Source organism: Pyrus communis, chromosome 2, assembly GCF_041283825.1.
Source record: "Pyrus communis isolate YQ-2024b chromosome 2, ASM4128382v1, whole genome shotgun sequence".
NCBI lineage: Eukaryota > Viridiplantae > Streptophyta > Magnoliopsida > Rosales > Rosaceae > Pyrus > Pyrus communis.
In genome coordinates this window covers 17,543,372-17,563,766 of record NC_142566.1, presented here as the reverse complement: position 1 = coordinate 17,563,766, position 20,395 = coordinate 17,543,372, and the positions used below count along the sequence as shown (strand labels likewise).

General features: G+C 35.4%; 2 protein-coding genes across 9 annotated transcripts; one reads left to right on the top strand and one right to left on the bottom strand.

The window, feature by feature from the left end:
• Positions 1–4,404: 4,404 nt before the first annotated feature.
• On the bottom strand, positions 4,405–9,299 carry LOC137748257 (phototropic-responsive NPH3 family protein NPY4). Of its 2 annotated transcripts, none has more exons than XM_068488381.2 (5): positions 8,868–9,299; positions 7,789–8,447; positions 6,985–7,054; positions 5,538–6,701; positions 4,405–5,316 (listed from the first exon to the last, which is right to left on the bottom strand). In XM_068488381.2, the coding sequence occupies exons 2-5, from the start codon at positions 7,848–7,850 to the stop codon at positions 4,729–4,731; spliced, it is 1,884 nt and encodes a 627-aa protein (XP_068344482.2). In that variant the 5' UTR covers positions 7,851–8,447; positions 8,868–9,299; the 3' UTR covers positions 4,405–4,728. The 2 variants fall into 2 exon arrangements, with proteins under 2 accessions (XP_068344482.2, XP_088541164.1); XM_088685038.1 differs by having other exon boundaries at positions 7,789–8,444; positions 8,868–9,297.
• An 8,010-nt stretch (positions 9,300–17,309) lies between these two features.
• LOC137748303 (uncharacterized) lies at positions 17,310–20,353 on the top strand. Of its 7 annotated transcripts, none has more exons than XM_088685028.1 (7): positions 17,310–17,456; positions 17,899–18,079; positions 18,250–18,308; positions 18,844–19,003; positions 19,258–19,330; positions 19,444–19,509; positions 19,986–20,353. In XM_088685028.1, exons 4-7 carry the CDS (start codon positions 18,972–18,974, stop codon positions 20,070–20,072), a joined length of 258 nt encoding a protein of 85 aa, XP_088541154.1. In that variant the 5' UTR covers positions 17,310–17,456; positions 17,899–18,079; positions 18,250–18,308; positions 18,844–18,971; the 3' UTR covers positions 20,073–20,353. The 7 variants fall into 7 exon arrangements, with proteins under 7 accessions (XP_088541154.1, XP_088541160.1, XP_068344538.2 ...); XM_088685034.1 differs by having other exon boundaries at positions 18,250–18,313; XM_068488437.2 differs by having other exon boundaries at positions 18,165–18,308.
• The last annotated feature ends 42 nt before the right edge of the window (positions 20,354–20,395 follow it).

Genomic DNA, 20,395 nt, shown 5'->3' with positions numbered 1-20,395 from the left:
GTATAAACAGCTCAAGTAAGGTCGTTCTCTACAAGAATTGATATGAATAATTTGTAATTAAATGAATCCTTAATTAATTATTTGAAACAGATTTATAAGAAGAATTGAGATTGTGAAATTAAAGATAAAAGAAGAAATAAAATAATCAAAAGTGAAAAAGAATTATGTTCGGCAAAAACAGAAAAGAATAAAATAGTTTTTGGAAAATTTAATTATAAATGGGACTAGGATTTACCGTCGCCATTAACAATCTTATATAATTCTACCAATTAGTTATGAATAATACATGCAAACTTTGAAGATTGGGTTTTTTAATGCATATTCTCCTCGTGATGTTCAAGCAAAAAAATATATCTAACATGCAATTTGTCTGTAATGTTCAGATCAAATGTAAATGCAAGACTCATTAAGTTTTGTGAAAACCCTTCGAAAGGCCATGCAACCCTTAAGAGCGTAATGTTTGCCGTAGGTGAAGTTACAATTATCAATCACAAAAAGCCCTCCTCAATATTTCAAGGTGATGTTCCAATAGAAATTACATCAAATTACTTGTCTAAATATCCTAATGGTGATCAAGCATTAAGAAATATATAGATAGTTTAAACGCAGTGATTAATAATTCAAAGTAAGCATGCATAATTTCATAAGCAAATTGATAAAAGACTACATACTCATGCTAAGACTCGTGACCTCGCCCTAGTAAAAGGGAATTAGTTATGCATTACCATAATTGAAAAGAAAAAATATCATTAAGAAGAAAAGATAGAAAACACCCCTGAAAGAAAAATACAAATTGTCAAAGCCAACCAAGTTCTCTGAATTGATGCGTAGAGAAACCTTAATGGTCAGGTGGTGCTTATAAACAACACCTTATTCCTAAACCTACCTAATTAAGGTCTTCTAAAAAACAAGAAAACAAAATAACAAAAGGATAACTTAAAATTACAATCCTAATCTAACTAGGCAATCTACCTAGTCATAAATACTTCACGTTTTTGGACCGAACCAACACCAAATCTGGCTCAAAAGATTTTATTTTTAAAGATCAGGGCGTCCTCTACAACTTCGTAGAAGGGTCCAACTCCAGAGAATGTCATATTCATGCTCAAAAGTCACAACTAAGTCCAATAGGTCAATCTGCCAACATTGAGCGCTGGTCCTTTAACTACTCCAACTAGAGATTCTCCAAAACTCCATCATTTCACCACTTTTTGCATATAATAAAGTCACATGTACTACATTTGAAATATAAAACAAAGTATTAAAATCTCACCAAAATAATAACCAAAATATACTAAGAATAGGGTAAAATATATAATATGAAATCGTCATAACCAAAATCTGTAATGCACTTGTGAGTAACTAATCATGGGACACCTCACTTCACTGGGAAAACTGATGAGGTGACCTCTTTCAGCGAAAGTATCTGTAGGCTCTTCACCGGCTAAGACTTAGGATAGATAACTAATCGAAATGGTAGTGTTGTTTAACCAAACTGAAGGTACTCCTAGATCGACTGATTATAGGGCTCAAGTGATGTTCAACCGAACTGAATGTGTATAGACAAAGGAGTTAGTGAACCAGTTAGTGTCTTTATCAGATTTAAGAAGATTCCGTATAGAGCATTTGTATGTTGAGTTGAAGATCCTTTCTACGTTGTAAAATCACTTGTATTTATATAGACATGCTTTGCCTTGGATGGTAAGTTGTAGAAACAATTTTAGTTCCGCGTAGAAACAATCTGGAGCTTCATCCCATCCTAATTTCACGAATCCTCGCAAATAATTATAACCATTTGATGGTGACTATCCCACCTTGATCCTGATCTTTATTTGAAGGTAATGATTATCTTATGAGAAGCCTAGAACAAAACATCATCGGACGCTAGCCATGTATTTTAGCCAAGACCACGTGACAAATGTGTACATGCTAATCCCATCTTTTACCAGCCAAAGATGACCATCTTTTGTCTCATCTTCGTGCTAGTTCTTTGGCTGATCCCAACCTAAAGCCTATGTTCTCCTGTTTGCATATCCATATACACCCAACCAACCTCATGCATAGTAAAACTTCTGTCGCAAATAAATTGTATATATACTTGTTGACATCTGATTACGTACTTGTCTTCCTTTTGTCTGAAAGTAACATCAAAATACATGGCAACAACACACATAAATTCCTTGCACCATTGGACTCTTCTTACTCGTCCGTTACGCAAAAGATAATTCCACAATATCATCATGGTAATTCATCCAAGATAAAAATTTGAATTTCCCTCAATTAATATTCATTATTATATTCGATCCAACGACCTCGATTGCACGATCCAATTACATAATATTGAGTTCAAACAACATGATTGAACTGAAATAGAGAATTCTCAAATTTTAGGGCATACTTAATATGGAAGTAACGGTTTTTTTATTTAGAGAGAATTAAAAGAGAATTAGCTATGAAAAAAATTTCATCTCTTCTAATCTTATCATTTTAAGGAGTTGTGTTTTTTTTTTTTTTTTTTTTTTTTTTTTTTTTGGTCAACACATTTCAAAGAGAATTAAAATCGATAAGTTTTCTTCATGCGCAACTCACCTTCTATCCTTTAGGTGGCCATAATTTCGTATGTTCTCCCTTTAACATCTTTAAATTTGTGATCCATTTCAATGCAATTATGTGTACCAAACGATTAAAAGTGGTAGGATTAAACACTTCGGAATTTTTAGTACATATATTAATCTTTAATGAATATCGTTGATTTGCTTTTCCAGGTTGTGTTCTTGTAATAAAGTTCGTGTGTTGTACACATCTCTTATGTATTGTTGTCTTTTTTAAAAGAATATCTTGATGAATAAGAGAAAGTTATTAACTATATATTTCAAATTAACCAACTATTTTACCCTTATTTTATTTATTGCAACATCTTTTTCAAGTGGGATTCAAGGAAGATTGTGAATACATAGATGGACAAACATAGGGAGATCTTCTCTTCATATTTTCCCCTCCCTCTCTCTCTCTCTCTCTCTCTCTCTCTCTCTCTCTCTCTCTCTCTCTCTCTCACACACACACACACACACAAAGTCCAAAGTGAACTGGTACTGTACGTGATCTCTGTTGTCTTCAAAAGTTTCCTGGGTAATCCTGAGAAATGTTTCCATCGATCTTAGCTGACGGCCAATCAAAACCTAATCATGATTCAGTTGAAAATAAATGGTCATAAACGAAGAACCAACCCTGAATTTAAGCATCTCCATACTTATATGTACCCAACAAAGATAGATTATTGTAAGAAAGTTCGTATTGTATCCTAAATTCCTAATTAGTTCCTACGTGTACGATGCTCACGAGCACGTGTAATCCAACTTAGCAACAAAACAGTAATCTTGGCATAAAACCGATTATTTTAGGATTAACAAGGAGCACTATAAAAAGAATTAGGTAAGTTGGGTTGAAAAATGTAAGGCAACTTCTAATTACCAGGGTCGTTTTCATTAATATTTGGTAAACCAAACCTAATTGCATTTAATATATTAAGATATCTAGCTTAGCAAGTGTGGAAACTCACTATCCAAGTCCTGTCTTTTTTAAGTTGAGTGGGAAAAGATGTTCAAAAGGAAAAGGATTTTGTCAAATTCATTATTTGGGTTGACACTGCCCCTAATTTTTTTTGGTGGAGTTGTGGTAAAAAAAGTTTGGTTGGCCTTATCTTTTGCTGGTCTTCTTGGCAAGTCAATGGCCAAACGGCTAAATTAAAGCCTTTTTTGTTTAAGTGGTGGTGTTTTGTGGTGTGATGTGAGTTTTGTAGAGAGCATCTTCTTTTGAGGTCTTCCCCTTTGTTTAAGTTTCAATGGACTATGCTAATCATGGAACTTTTCTTTTTCAATCCTCGTTGAGGGGCCAAGACCAAGATTGAAAAAGAAAAGTTCCATGATAAGCATAGACATTAAACAATGGGAAGAAGCATGTATGAAGTTTTGGGTCACAAGCAACATAGGATAACACTCTCTGGAAAAGATTAGTTTGGCAATGCCACAATTTGCCAGACTCTGCGTCTAATCCATTGACGAGTTACTAACTAGAACTATATTTGTATCGAGTTCGATACCTAGTTGATGACTTGCGTATTGTGTGGCTTTATCTTCCTTCCCCTTATGGTAGAATATTGTTGCCTAAATAATGATTTGATGAATGGTTTAGACTCACAGTGCTTTATCACCGGAGATATATTCGTTTGTCTCTACCGCGGTTATCATGTGACTAGACACAAGAATTTACGCCCGGTTGTAGCATAAATTTTCTCTATATGGTGAGATTACTGGACGGTAAGACACTTGGATGCATATATAGGACATAGTCTTGCCTGAAAATCACCTGATATTGCAGCAGTTGCTCTGCTTAGACTAGAAGAGCTGATGACAATTGCCAATTTTGCACTAGAGTAAATAAAATCCCAGGGAAGATAGATAGGCAATTACAAGAAGAAACTTCTACTTAGCTGTTAGAACTGAAAACCAACAGGTAGTCTGGGAACATAAATGTGATCATGAGCTCTTCTTACAAGAAATGAAATACCGAATCTCTTTTCTTCTCCTACAACACGACCTCTTTGGCTCAAAATCGCAGTAGAAAAACAGCTAAAACATGTCAGTTGATTCTATTCTCCTGATGTCAGATACGCGAGGCGGTTTTACAAGTCAACAGTGTATACTTTTAATCTACTAAGCATGCCTGTAACTAAGATACCGAATTCCTCCTACTCCTCGAACGGGTGAATTTTGTTTCTTCTGCATTGCTAGAAGAACCAGGGCTCTCTGATGTATTAGAACTACTGATTTCACCACTCCCTTCTTTGCTTGACCACAGCTTAGAAAATATCTTTTTCGACATGAACATACCTTTCACTTTACCGGATGGAACTTTATCAAGATTTTTTGAAGCACCGGGGTTCCCATTTCTATCACTTCCAACTCCAACTCCTCCATTCACTTCGCCTAACCTTAGAGTAGAAATCTCACATTTTAAACCCTTGATTTCTTCTGCTGTCGGCACAGCATCCCATTCGTCTTCTGTGTTGGTTGTAGACCTTGAGCTCCCATGAGACGCACCAGGGAGCAAGGCCCTGATGGAGCCTTGTAGATCAGGTGTACTGTTGCCACCGGATGCCGAAGCCCTAATCTGTTCAAAGAAAAGGACCTGCACAACAACTCTTAAGGGCAGCCGCTCATTTTGCACAGCGTGCATGCAGGCATCTACTGACAACTTCCTGCAGTCCATTAATTTGCACATTCTCTTCCTCTCACCCTTGCTGATCCCCGGGTGTTCCTGCATCGACACGCAATGGATCAGTTACATTTCAAAACTGAGAAAGCTCCCTACTGTTAGCTTTTATGTGAGTCTCACATTTAGACATGAAATTATGTTTACAAAATTCAAGTGATTAATGATTATGGTAGTTGTGCAGGTTTCATTGGAACAAAGGTACACTGAAGCCTCAACAACCCAAAAAATGAAATGGGGGGGAGGGAAGAGTATCATGAACTAACCCTTAGATACATGTCAATGGCGCGGTAAAGACCATCATGAGTTGGTCTCGAGAAGCTTGATACCATTTCAGCAAGATGGACAAACTTTGACACGGGTAAGTTGGGATCACGTGAAATCTCAGTAAGATAGCCGTCAACCAGCTTTGCCACCTTCACCTTGGAAGAATCCGATAACCTTGGACTTCTAATCTCCTGGAATTCACTTTCCATTGAAGGATCAGTCTGAGCACTTCGATCGTGTGTCACAAACTCTTCAATTAAGCTCTGCACTATATCAACTTCATATTTTATTGCTTCATCAGTTGGGGCTTGAATCAAAAGATCAGAAACTGTAGCCTCGTCAAGCTGCTGGCCAATTTTGCGAATTAACTCACATTTTTCGACCTCTCCACATTCCAACAGTCTTGCCGCTTTTAACAATTTAAGTAAGAAACTGCAAGGAACACTGCCTGCAGGAAGTAAGGGGATTACAGTCTCCACCAATGATTTATTCTTTAGAACATCCCCCTGAATCATACCCTTGCTAAAACCTGACAACCTTCTGGTGGTATATGCCTTTAAGGCTTCCCCTATTACATCACCAGATATTCTTCCTTTGGTCTTAATTATTGTTATCACCCGCTTGTATAAATCAAGTTGAAGCCCACAGAGGTCTTCCACCCACCAGTCTTTTGGAACCATCTGTTGTTTTGCCACACCATTCCAGTGTGAATCATCCCCATTATTAGACGGTAGTTTTTTGTGGTTATATGTATATGACCACTCCACCTTGGAAGTATCAATGGTAGCCTTGGAAGCTATGGAATCGAGGCAGTGGCTCACCACCTTAACTTCCTCAGACCATGGAAGAAGAGACCTCGTAGTCTGAAGAACAATAATCAAGTCTTTCCAGCTCCGGAAGATGCTAGAGTTTAGGAACACTTCAACCTTGTAGACTAGGTTTCCTTTATCAATAGTTTCGTACATCTCCAGGTACTCTGCTGCGCATCGAGTTGCAACCACATTGTATGCATTGAGAGTGACAGTCATGCCATAACAGAACTTGGCACATATTTCAAAAGCAGCAGGTCCGCCAGGAATATCATGGATGTGGATTTCATCGCTGTTTTCATTTGTGGTTGCGACCAGTTTCTGCAGGCGTGCACTCTTGGACAGAAGAGGAAACTACAGAAGCATCACAGATATATTAGAATGGATCATAACTAATGTTTTATATTAGAATGGATCATAAGTAATGTCTTAAAGAGCCTAACAAATTAACTAAGGAACTATTGGTGTCCCGAAACACCATCAATGTGTCTAAATTCAATGCAAGTTTGGCTGGTTAAGTAGTTATGGCAATCAAACAGATGCCATTACTGTGTACCCCATCAATCCATAATGTTAGAAAACAACAAGCTACCGACCAAAAAGTAGGATCCTGTTTAAGACCAAACAGGTTTCATACCTTGTGCAAATAAAACTTCACATCTCCGACATTAACAGCTACATCAGTTGCCAACTCAGTTGCGACATATCTGGATGCACAAATGGTCACGCGTCAATCATAAACTTGACAAAAATATGCACTTAATCGAATTAGAGTAACCTGAGCAAACACATAACAAGAAGCAGAAATTACACGAGTAATGCTAAGCAGAAAAATGTAAATTTTCTTTTAAGTTTAACAGACAGCACGGGCCATACCCTTTTTAAGACTACAATTTTAAAAATTTAGTTTAGAAAGCATTATTGAACATGAACAGTGAATAATTAACTTTCATGGGGGAAATGGTTTTGCCTTAACAGTGAGATTTCACATAGCTCTACAATTTTATTTAAACTGATATCACGTTCGAACATTTCCATCATCAAAACTTCAAATACAGTAACACCGTTGAATCATAAGATGACACTAAAGTCGCATTCCATGACCTTGCAGAACTTAAATCTTGGTTCCTCATGTACCTACACAGGCAACAAATCTACACCTGAAAGGCGAGCGAGTCTAAAACGTGAAACAGGATTATTCAGAAATTCCGAAAGTTCTAACTTTTACCTAATCCATGTTGAGTAAATGAGGTCAACTACATTGTGCCTCCACTAAGAGTAAACATCTAAATTTAGGAAAGGACATTGGTACGCATCTCACAAACTACGGCAGAGGGCTAAATATACCTACAACCGGGTTAATAGCACACTTCGATTCATTTTCCAGCAAAACTAAAGAAAAATAAACCATGTTGCTCAGGTGACAAGATCTGATACTAACCTTATATTGTCTCCATCGGTCTGAAAGAAATCCGGTTTCGATCCAAGTTTCATGAACTTCATTTTTGGCAAGGAAGAGATCTACTTCTTAGTTTTCTCTCCTCCACAATTCCTGATTCCTACTAATGCTGCAAATATTCAACCACTGCTGTGAATTCGATACCAAAATCCCCCCAAAAACAAGGGGAAACTCCCCGAAAGTGGCGATTGAACAACTGACAACTTGGATTTTAAAGGGGGAAAAAAAAAATAACAGATCTTAGGAAAACTCTGGTGTTGTTCTACCTACTGTGACCGAATCCTTCCCACAAAATGTTCACTTCCCTTGAATGAAAAGAAGGGAAGGGGTTGCTTCCTGAAATGGTTACACGACCCAATGACTCCGGAGAAACAGGGCCAGCTCAGGAGACATTAGCCATTACCAACTGACCATCCCAAAACATATATAATTCTCAAAAATCCAGAAGCAAAAGAAATTTTAAATAAAAAAAAACCCCACTTGCTTAAAACTGACACCACCGCCCCTGGCCCTTATTTGTTTATCCTTCTCTCACTCCAGATATTTGCCTTCTCAATACTTTTATTCAGAACCCAAAACCCTCCACAATCCACATTCCACCACCAAAAAATGTTCTTTCCTCTTTGAAATCAGAACACCTGCTGCAATGGCAATTAGCAAACAATGTCTGTGGTATTAGTTGAATTAAACCACCAGGAAAGTAGACAGAAAGCATCAATGTTTGGGGTGTTTAAGAATCAGCATCAAACACCACCAAGTGGGGGGGAAAAAATAAAGATGATCAGAATTGGTCAGAATATCCCATGTCGCTTACCAAAAAAAAAAAAAAAAAAAGAATTGAAATTTCATCCAAAGCAACTCATGCTGCAGATTTCTAATATGCGACCACGTGGTTTTCGGGGAAGGATTCAATGACCAAGATTTAACGGCTAAAAATTCCTAAACATTTCGCCTATGCTGTGATACATATACTAAATGCAAGAAATCTAAGCAAGCACAACTCAATATTAATTTTTGAATTTGCATAAATTTATTTAAACAAGAAAGCACCGAAAACCCACCTGAAATGAAGATCAAGGGGACCAAAACGAGCAAAAAGTTGTCAACTTCTAAAAACTGAAGGATGGTTTGAAGCAAATGGACCAGAATGTGTGAAGAGGAAGAAGAAGGAAGCGTGAGAGTGGGAAGTAGTGGGTTGTGGTCGGTAAAGTACAAGGAATCAAATATTCAGTGGCAGAAACAAACAAACGCAACGAGGCTGCACGATATATGAGTATATCCTTTATCAGAATTAGGGGGAGAGAGAGGGGGAGAGAGAAGGCAGCAGCTAGCAAAAGCTGAAATCAGCCCAGAAAGTAGAAAGTAGAGAGAAACCAGGCAAGCAGAAGCGAGAGAAAGAGACCATCCATAAAAAGGATGAGGTGTTGCTTATCTTTGACAGCCACCAGAGCTAGACAGAACACATAAAGCCAACCTCAGTCTGTTCCCACTTCATTCTCTCTCTTTCTCTCTTTTGTTTTAACCCCTTTTGAATCAGCACCACCGCCCCCACCACGCACATCATTTTCCGCTCCCGACACGTCTAAACGGTTAAAGATGAAATCATGCAACTTTTTTCTTTTTCTTTTCTTTTCTGTAAACATGCGACTTAACTATAAACATAAACTCATAAATCGACAAACATTACTTGTTGCTTTGTCGGTATTAGTTTAGTGGTACATACTAAGGGAGATGCAATTAGGATTAGAATGAAAATTAGTTGCAAGTTCGGCTAAATTTCCACTAGATATTACTTGTTTATTGTTTATATATAAATACTAAATTTTATCAGAGTTGAAATTGAAACATTTCACTTACAAGTAAGAAAGAATTTACTAAATCGTATCCTAATTGCAAGATGATTTATGTTTTTCATTTCTCAACCACTGAGGTGGGCCAGAAAAACATAAGAGCCAATATCTAGCTCCACCCTTGTTTATTTTCTTTTGACAACAATAGAGAAATCGATTTGCATATATTCAACTCAGTTCGACTCTAAAACCGATTTGCATATTTACAAAAGACCGATCGCCTCAACTAGCTTCATATTTTGATTGCCTTCTTCATTAAATTCGATCGATTTACAAACCCAATTACTCCGTAAGAACACTGTAAAACACATCCAAAGAACTAGCTATATGCCTCACTCCCTCCCTTCACTAACACCATGTCTTCTTATTCATTAATTCCTCATTCTCTCGCAGCCACACCTCGTCTTCTTCCTTTTGACTTATTTCATTTGTGTCAAATCTTATAGGTTTAAGTACGAGGAGGGTTGGCTTTTTTGTTTTAGTTGGTACTTTGTTTCTCTCTATGAGTTGTTTCGTGCTTCTCAAGGGGTTTTTTGCATGATGCATATGCACTTCTGTGTTGCTTCTCTTTTTTGTTATTTTCTTAAAAGAATTTGTCAAATATTGTCGATCATGTCGAGGTTATAAGAAAAGTACGTAAGTTACCTCCCTTTAGGAGCATTTTATATTTTCTCAAGTACTCTCGAACTCTCTCATTCAAGGCACTAAACGAATAAGTTTTTTTTCACCTCTCAAACGGATTACATTTTTTATTTTCTAATTTTACACTATTAACGTGGTAAATTTGGGATTTACATATCGGATTTTATTGAGCTCGAGCAAATTGAAAGCGCAACATCTGTTGCTTGAGCTAGAAAATAACCAACTAGGGCTACAAATATGGTCTGAAAACCAAATGCACATGAAAACCACGTGATCCATTGATGCATTCCATTGCTATGTACTCTACTGATTCAGTGAACCTAGGGCAGGATATGACTTCAGTCAGTCTTGTTTTCTGGAAAAATCTGATTGGATAATACCTCAATTGTTTATTGTCTGGTCCAATCAAAATGCTGGACCTATTTTTCTTTTTATCTTATCCAATCTTTTATATTCCCTCACATGTAATGCTCCAATCCACTTCTCCAATGTCACTACCAGATTAACCAAAGTTTTATTCAATCACTAGGGTTAGTTTTATCATATATCGTATATATATATTCTCCTCTAAACACACATCCCCAGATTAATGTCTTCATAGTTTAATTTTTAATGCATATATATATGTATATATTTCTTAGCATCGAGAATCCAATGAACGTAATATATATACACACACACAAATATATATATATATATATGTATGTATGTATGTATGTATGTATGTATGTATGTATGCAGCAGATGGGAATATCAAATGTGAAAGAACGTTGCACCCTTAATTAAGATCTATATACGAAGATCCATGCAAGATGAGATTGATTCCTGAAAAGATGTCTGGACTCTCAACAAATTCTGAAACAAAATTTGAGTCACAAATCTTTGGTAAGATCTTCTCCATGAGAATTGGTCGGGTTGAGACAGGCATTATATTAGGGTTTAGTCAAAAGGTTTTCATTATATCGTCAGACATTGCAAATTTGCACAACATGTTCTACAGGTCATTGGAAGTTTTTAATTAGGTCCTACATTATCAATGGAATTGGAATACCACAGAAATCTTATAGGGATGTGACCACAAGAAGAAGATAGGGGGAACATTGTGGATGCCAATTGTACTTTGATTGACTTATATATGTACACTGTGACCCATACCATGTGGCCTTGCTAGTTAGTTGAGTTTCTTTGCCCAACATTATCTAATTTATTTGTTTTTGTTTCTGATAAAATTATTTCCTTCCAGCTTAATGGAAAGTTCGCTAGCTATCAAGGTAAGGGACCACTTGAGTAACTGTAATTAAACCTACTTATGAACCTGGTTGTGTGTTTGTGTGACTGAGATAGTTCAATTTATCTTCATGCAGATGATAGTGACTTTTCAGATTCTAAAACAACTAGATAATTTAGTGTTGAAAATCAGAATAGTGCAAAATAAACGAACAAACGAATTACAAAACTACGATATATTAATCAATTAACTGAGGAACAAAAAAACGCTACAAAAAATCTAACAAGATGCAAAACTCGAAGAGGCAACATCTTGTCAGACTTACATCTAACTGAGTTACAAACCACCCTATTAAAAAAAAAAAAGCTAACGCTAATCTCAATAAGTAAGCAATACAAATATTCACTTACAAGAAAATTTTAAGACATAAAATACCACAGATCCCCTTAAATAATAATGAAGCAAAAGGCTAACTAATATTATTTTTCCAAACACTAGGGCTTGAGTGGATTTCATACGATCCAAAGTAGCTACTTAATTTACGTGACTTGTAGTCCAAAATCAACCAAATGAAAACCTGGGTTAAAGCAGAGATGATGAACTGGGCTTAAATTATTTGCAGACAACATTATAAAGAAGGGGGAAGAAGCGGTTTATGCGAATTCAGGTAATTATGGAAAGGCACATGGCCACAGATTGTTTTATAATTCAATGGCATCAGAAAATTTAATTATAAATATGTTGTTATAATATTGTGAGGACCATATGGAGTCATTATGGTAGCTAATGGTTTCATGACAATATATATATAAATATATAGCTTAATTAGAAAAAAATATTCTGACATTATAGTCTGCGATCTGTTATCTGTAATCCTTGTATTTTGATGCTGAAATCTTTTCCAAAGTTCATATATATTCAATATTGTAAAGCCGTTCCATCCGTTAAGCCGTCCTAATTCTTTCCTTTTGATCCCTAGCTAGCTACTTAGTTAGCTAGATCGATGTTAACAAACTAAATCATATCTGCCAAGATTAGACAACATACAAATTGCATCTAGAAAATGGTAAGTTAAATTCACTGCCAACTAGTCTGGTGTTGATAACCCTAAAAAAACTTTAGAATCTTTCCCAGTTGGATTTCATGCCTTTCTTAATTAATTTTAAGTTTAGGAGGTGTCCACTCTGTTTAGCACATCCTTTAGGAAGTACTACTTCTATTTCCTTAGCAAGCCAAAAGCATGAAATGATTTTTTCCATCATTTCTAGGTTGAGTATGGGCACAATATTATTCATTCCTATGGCTGCCCTGTTGGCCTAGAGGCTATTGTTTGGCTTAGTGACTTATAATCCTAAGTTTTTGGAACTTGCTTAACATGTTATCCGATCCAAGCCATGTTTCCAAGATGACATGTCCTATTACACCAACTTCTTGTTGGTTTGCACGTACGATGCGTAGTGAGGCTACATCTATATGTTTATCTTTCGAATGTTCACTTTTTACATGCATGATGAAAGTATAGTAGTAATTTGATATACATTGTTGACTTATTCCTAACAACTTAAAATTTAAAATTATTGTTGTCTAGCAGTAATTAAGTTGGAATAACGGTTGGCTTAATATTAATATAATATAGTGTGCATGTCAATGCCCCAAACGTCAAATTTTTTCTCTTTTGGTTGTAACCTTCAAGTTTTTGGTCTACTGAACACTCCATGAGCAGCTCCTATTGAGCCCATGAACTCAAAACTAAAACAAGCATGTCCTACAACATGATTTCTGTATTGTTAATTACTTGGTTTCTTTACATTAACCTTAATTAAGAGTTAAAGATACTTTGTTGCGTGGAACTTGGTTGTGTGGTCCAAATCCTGAAAGTTAGGCTTTCGTTTTTCAGCTTTATAGCTTTTTGCCGAGTGCCAGCTGCCGAAGTACTTACCAAAATCATGAGTTCATGACCATGGTTTTGTTCCATAAATAAAGTACACAAAACCAAGTTCAATTTTTATGTATTCCGTCTTGGTAGTATGGCAGTTTGCCCGCATTGCTTAGAGGCCAACTCAAACTCAAGTCCATAAGAGTAAACATCTAAGAAATTCGCAACATCGTTCCATCTTGGTGCTTCTTTTGTCACCCTGTTTTTCCATAACTTAACCTGTTAATTCATTTACGAATTAAATTATTTATTTGAATAAAAATTGTTTATATGAGTTGTGATAATGATATATTTATACTAAGAGGTGTGGAGAATAAATTGGTATCAAGCTCTCTATTCATAAGATTCAAATCTGAAACCCCTCACTTGCAAATAAAACAGAATATCACTAGACTATAAAACTAAACGGTGACTTTTGTTTTTATTTTGAAGAGATGCAACTTTTGCTTCTTCAAGAAAGGACACAACCTTTCTGAAGTATTGCATAGGAGTGAGTTCAATTCAGTCTTAGTTTAGTTCGGCTTTTTTTTTTATTTGGTTAAGTTTTTTATAAAATTGGAAAATTATAATTATTTTTTAAAACATGAAAATTCGTTCTAGAGTCGAAGGCGAAGAGGCTGGAAGAGAAGGCCCAATTTTTGGGAAAATTGTGATTATTTTTTAATGGATTGTGTCGTGCCAAACCTATTGAACGGGTAATGTGACCTGATTCGAACTTGATCCATTGAAATTAACGAGTAATATGACTCAACCTATTACCCGTTAAAGAAATTATATTTTACTTTAATAAATAATCAAATGAAAAACGTCATTCTAAATTAGTATCTACATACCACATTGCACTAAATTAGTATCCACACACCCCAAACCTTAAAACCCTAATCCTAAAAACCTAAACGACGATGTAACCATTGTCAAAGCATAGAAAATGAGATCACAAGTATCAACACAGTTTTTTCATTTTTTTATTATGAATTATTATTCATTTTCAACTTCACCTAAAAAATAGGGTTTGGAGGGTTTGAAAATTAAAACAACAACGTACCCATTGTCAAAGTGTAAAGGATGTGATCACGAGCGTTTGCATATCTTTTGACATTTTTCACACTTATAAATTAGTTATTATGAATTTTAACGTAATTTTATTTTTCCTACAAAATACAAAAGCACATTAAAAGAATAATTCATTTATAAGTGTGAAAATGTCAAAAGATATGCAAACACTCGTGATCTCATCCTCTATGCTTTGACGATGGGTATAGAGTTGTTTGGATTTTTGAAACCTTCAAACCCTCATGAACAGTGTTTTTAAGGGAGTTCAAAATAAATGAAAATTCATAATAATTAATTTATAAGTGTGAAAAATATACAAACACTCATGATTACATCATTTACGCTTGAAGATGGTTACACCGTCGTTTCAATTTTTAATTAAAGCCCTCCAAACCTCATGAATAGTGCTTTTTGTCTGAGTGCAAATTAATAAAAATTCATAATAATTAATGTACAAGTGTGAAAAATGTATAAATATATATATATATATGTATACAAATATTCCTAATGACAAGCTCTACAACTTTCGTGGAGAGGTCAACTCCGAAATTCAACATTATAATCTATAAATCCTAGATTTATATTTAATCGTATATTTTATGTTTATACTCCATTCTTCTTACTGGATTTTGTTTTTTCATATTTTCATTTTTGAAAACATGATCTTTTAGTTGATTCAAAAAGATGAATTGTTTGGATCGTTGACATCACGTTCAAATTTTTACAATCAACGAAAATATTGCTCGGAGTTTTTAAGATTTATAGAAATTATAAAACATTGACTCATATTTCAGTTAATCATAAATATCGGAACCTAATATTAACAATCTGAATTGTTCATAAAGGAAGCATTAAAGCATATGGCAAGGGGCCATAAGTAGATAGTCTTCAATGGAGTCTGGAACTTCAAGACCTTAGAGGGCTTTCGATTCAACAAAAAAACAATAATAACAACAATATTATTCCAATAACTACGAGGAGCATGTGATCCAATAAGTAAAGCACGTGCAGTTTCAAGAATATGTCGAATTGTACCCTTGACCACACCATTTTGTTGGAATGTATGAGGGCAAGTCGTCTCATATAGAATGTCATGAGCCTCAAACTAGTGTTCAAAATTGTGATTTACATACTCTCCACCATTATCAGAATGCAAGGCTTTTACTCTTAATTATCAATACGTATAAACATGTCATATGTGTGCAATCAACCACGAAAACGCAATGTAAAATGCCATCCTAAATTAGTATCTACATACCATGTAGTCACTAAATTAGTATCCACATACCCCACGCCCTGAAACCCTAATCCTAAAAATCCAAATGACGATGTAACCATTATCAAAACATAGAGAATGTGGACAGTATTAACATAGTTTTTTCACTTTTTATTATGAATTATTATACATTTTCAACTCCATCTAAAAAATAGGGTTTGGAGGGTTTGAAAATTTAAACAACAATGTACCCATCGTCAAATCGTAAAAGATGCAACCACGAGCATTTACATATTTATTTCACATTTTTCACACTTATAAATTAGTTATTATGAATTTTAACATAATTTTATTTTTCGCACAAAATACAAAAGCTCATTAAAAGAATAATTAATTTACAAGTGTGAAAATGTCAAAAGATATGCAAATGCTCGTGATCACATCCTCTACACTTTGAGGATGGGTATATAGTTGTTTGGATTTTGAAACCTTGAAACCTTCGTGAATAGTGTTTTTAGGGGAGTTCAGAATAAATGAAAATTCATAATAATTACTTTACACGTGTAAAAAATGTGAAAGTTATAAAAACACTCGTGATTACATCATTTACGCTTGGAGATGGTTACACCGTCATTTCGATTTTTAATTAAAGTCCTCCAAACCCTCATGAATAGTGATTTTTGACTGAGTGCAACTTAATAAAAATTCATAATAATTAATGTACAACTGTGAAAAATGTATATAAAAAAAAATACACACACAAATACTCCTAATGACAAGCTCTACAACTTTCGTGGAGAGGTCAACTCCGAAATTCAACATTATAATCTATAAATCCTAGATTTATATTTAATCATCGATTTTACGTTTATACTCTATTCTTCTCACTAGATTTCGTTTTTTCATATCTTCATTTTTGAAAACATGATCTTTTAGTGGATTCAAAAAGATGAATTGTTTGGATCGTTGACGTCACGTTCAAATTTTTATGATTAATGAAAATATTTCTCGGAGTTTATAAAGTGTTTATAGAAATTATATAACATCGACTCATAGTTCAGTTAACCATAAATATCGAAACCTGATATCAACAATCTGAACTGTTCATAAAAAAAACATTAAAGCATATGGCAAGGGGCCATACGTAGATAGTCTTCAATGGAGTCTGAAAATTCAAGACCTTAGAGGGCAATCGATTCAACAAAAAAAAACAATAACAACTACGAGGAGCATGTGATCCAATAAGTAAAGCACGTGCGGTTTCAAGAATATGTTGAATTGTACCCTCGACCACACCATTTTATTGGAATGTCTGAGGGCAAATCATCTCAAGTAGAATGTCATGAGCCTCAAACTAGTATTCAAAATCATGATTTACATACTCTCCACCATTATCAGAATGCAAAACTTTTATTCTTAATTATCAATATGTATAAACATGTCATGTGTGCAATCAACCACAAACCATCAGAATCCACGTGGTATTCATGTGCTAGATTATAATCCCTCGTGCTCATGCGAGGTTTGGGCCGGGTTGTACACCTCAATAAAATGGGCCCTCTTTTTCAGTTAACTTGAAGAAAGAAAGACAAGGCCCTGACTTGTAAGGCCCAATACCTCCTCAAACGTCAAGCGTTCCCTCCGATAAACGCAGTCGTCGAATTCCTTCCCGCGGTTGCGTCGATACTCTTGAGCCGCCGTCAAGGCGCATTTGCCCATCTGCTGGTAAGTTTCAGATTTGATGATATTTTTTAATTCCTGTAATTATTTTAATACCCTTTTTCGTTAAGCAAATTCTGATTTTTTTTTTTTTTTTTTTTTTTTAATAATTTTAGATTTTCAGATCCTGATATCATATTTGTTAGGGTTTAGGGTTTACATAAAACCTTGAAAATTGTGCTAAGTTTCCATTGTTTTCTTCATCAACGCATGCAATTTTATAACTTTGATGATCTCGTGCTGTTTAAATCCTAAAAACTTTGGATATGAACTGAAACTTTCTAGCTAATCTTGAATTGGTGTCAGCATTTGATATGAACTTTTGTGATTGAATTTGTAATGTTTTATTGGATGAAATAGTTCTGGGAATTGAGATTACATTTGGTTTCAAACAAAGCATTAGGAAATGTGTAACTGTAAAATTGAAGTAGGCGAATTTTTTTGACAGTCCCGTCAGCTTAATCATGGTCCGAGCAACATTTCCCCACTAAATATGGACCGAAAATATTCCGGGTCAAACTCTACATCTTCAAGTAGAGGACTTATTTACTCCTGCTGATATTCTGGCAGCTCATGAATTTCTATATCTTCTACCATCCAGGTGACCTTTACCGTCATGATTCTTCATGGTAAGTCAATAGCGCGCCAGGACGTATGGTAGCATACCATTAGCACTTAGCACTAGCAATTTTCATTTGAATTTAAAATGTGCAGGCTGATACACAGATCAAATGGCTAAAAAATTGGTATCGGATATTGAACACCCTCTGGCATTATTCTCTTCTTTTGTTTCTCCCAGCTTTGGCATTAGACACTTAATCACAAGAGATACGGAACACACTTTCATATTGGTGAACGGTACTGTATGGTTTCGTTTCTTTGATCATTTTGTTTTGCATCTTTCTGTACCTCGTAGGCTTGCTCTGTTCCTGCTTGGTTTCTCAGATTAACTGATTCAACAGTAACAGAAACTCTTTGTTTCTCAGTGACAATTTGATCGCATGCGTGGATAGCTCTTGATTTCTTGTTTCTTCTGTAATTAATTGGTGTTTACCGGACAACCTAAAAATATGTCAATTCAGTTCAATACAAAATTATGATCGAGACCTGTCTGGTGTACCTAAAGGAGCCTAATTTCACTCTTTGTCCTGTGCCCCCATTAGCAACTAGGATTTCAAAATTTGAACATGAACCCTAGTGTCAGCTCTTTTGTGGTACATTTGCTTTATTGTGTAGATTTGGGTTGTAAATTCATCATAGTTCTTTAAGTCGTACCGTCAGCTTGTGAGATGGTGTTATAGTTTAGTATTTTCTGTTAGTGCTGGATTTTATGTTTGAGTTCCGTTTGAATCTGTCTCTGATTTTCCTTTCTTTGCTTAATTGGTATTTGCAGGACAGAGCCAAATTATCTTGACCCAGTCCAAAACAACACCAGACAGACCCAGCCAAAGGTCCCTAAATTCGCAATCTTTGTCCTAAGCTCACATCAACATCTAGGATTACGAATTACAGATTATTAACATGGACCCTAGATACACCGGAGAGATTTTGAAGTAAGTCTTTTCAATCATACATGAGATTTCACCTCATACGGCTCGTCGTTCAATTCTTTTGAAGTCATTGGATCCTTTTCCTAGTTCAAGATACTCTTCCCTTCTTCCACTCCGTTCGGAAGCGTAGCTAGGGTCAATTCAGTCGCATTTTCATTCATTTGGAACCTGGGCTCTTTTCTTTACGTGAAATTTAATTTTGATAGGTATAAATGTTGTTTTTTGTAAGTTTATTTTGGTTTATTTTCTGTGTATAGGCATTTGGAGAAGCAAAACGAGCTCCTCACGGAAGCTAAAATATCAATGTCAGAGGAATTGCACCAACTGAAGGTTGTTTTTCATTCTACCAATTCTAAAACAGTCTGAATTAAAATATGCCTGCTTGTTCATATGTGCTGAGTATAAAACAAACAATCTAATTTAAATTGCTGTACAATCTGCAGGTCGAAGAAGAAATGCTGATGCGTAAGTTTTATGAGATAATGTCAGCTCATGGTAAAGTTAAAAAGGTACAACTCTTTCTTAATTCTGTCTTCCTATACTTCTGCTTACATATGTTGCGTAGTTCTGGAATCTGGACCAACTATTTTAAATGATCTGAGTTGTTTGTATATTTTGTTTTTTATATATATGTATGTATACACATATATGTATATATATATAAACGGTGAAGCTTTGGTTGTATCCAAATTACTCTTATCCCATTAGGATGTCAAAAAGAAACAAAAAATTCACCAAAAAAAAAAAATCCACGTAGTGGGAGTGGGGGGTCTAGGCGTGTGGCAAGGGGCTAGTATTTCCTTTGGGGATTATAAGATTGCATTGAAATAAGATACCAATATAGTCAGCATGTAAGGTTAACATGAATCTTTTCCGTTGATGATCTTTCCTCAAGTGAGGGGATACTTGTTGTTTTAATCCTGGCTGTTACTTCATGTAGTTATTTATTATGTTTCCGTTTGTCTGATTGTGTGCGTTTTTGCAGAATGAAGGTTGTGGTAAAGTTTCAGATGATGGTGAAATTGGAAGTTCCGCAGCACTAGCCGGTACAACTAACGACGAGGAATGTTGATGACTTCAATTTCTGTTTTCACATTGTCGAATGAATGTGTATGTGGTACAGAATATTGTACCTCCTTTTACTACTTAAGCCAAGTTTCGATCAACGTTATGTTGTCAAACGGATCAAATAGTTGCAGAGCGTGAATGCTATGAGATAAATGCCGCATTCGGTTTCAAGATCCGAAATTCTTTGCATCACACCGATGATGCTGGATTCTGCATCTGTAAATTGTAGAGTTACACTTTCTTGTTTAGATCATTTGTTTGATGCGATGATATACTCTTATCTTTCAGCAGCACCACTTTTGTTCAATGTGCTTCCAGGCTGCTTAT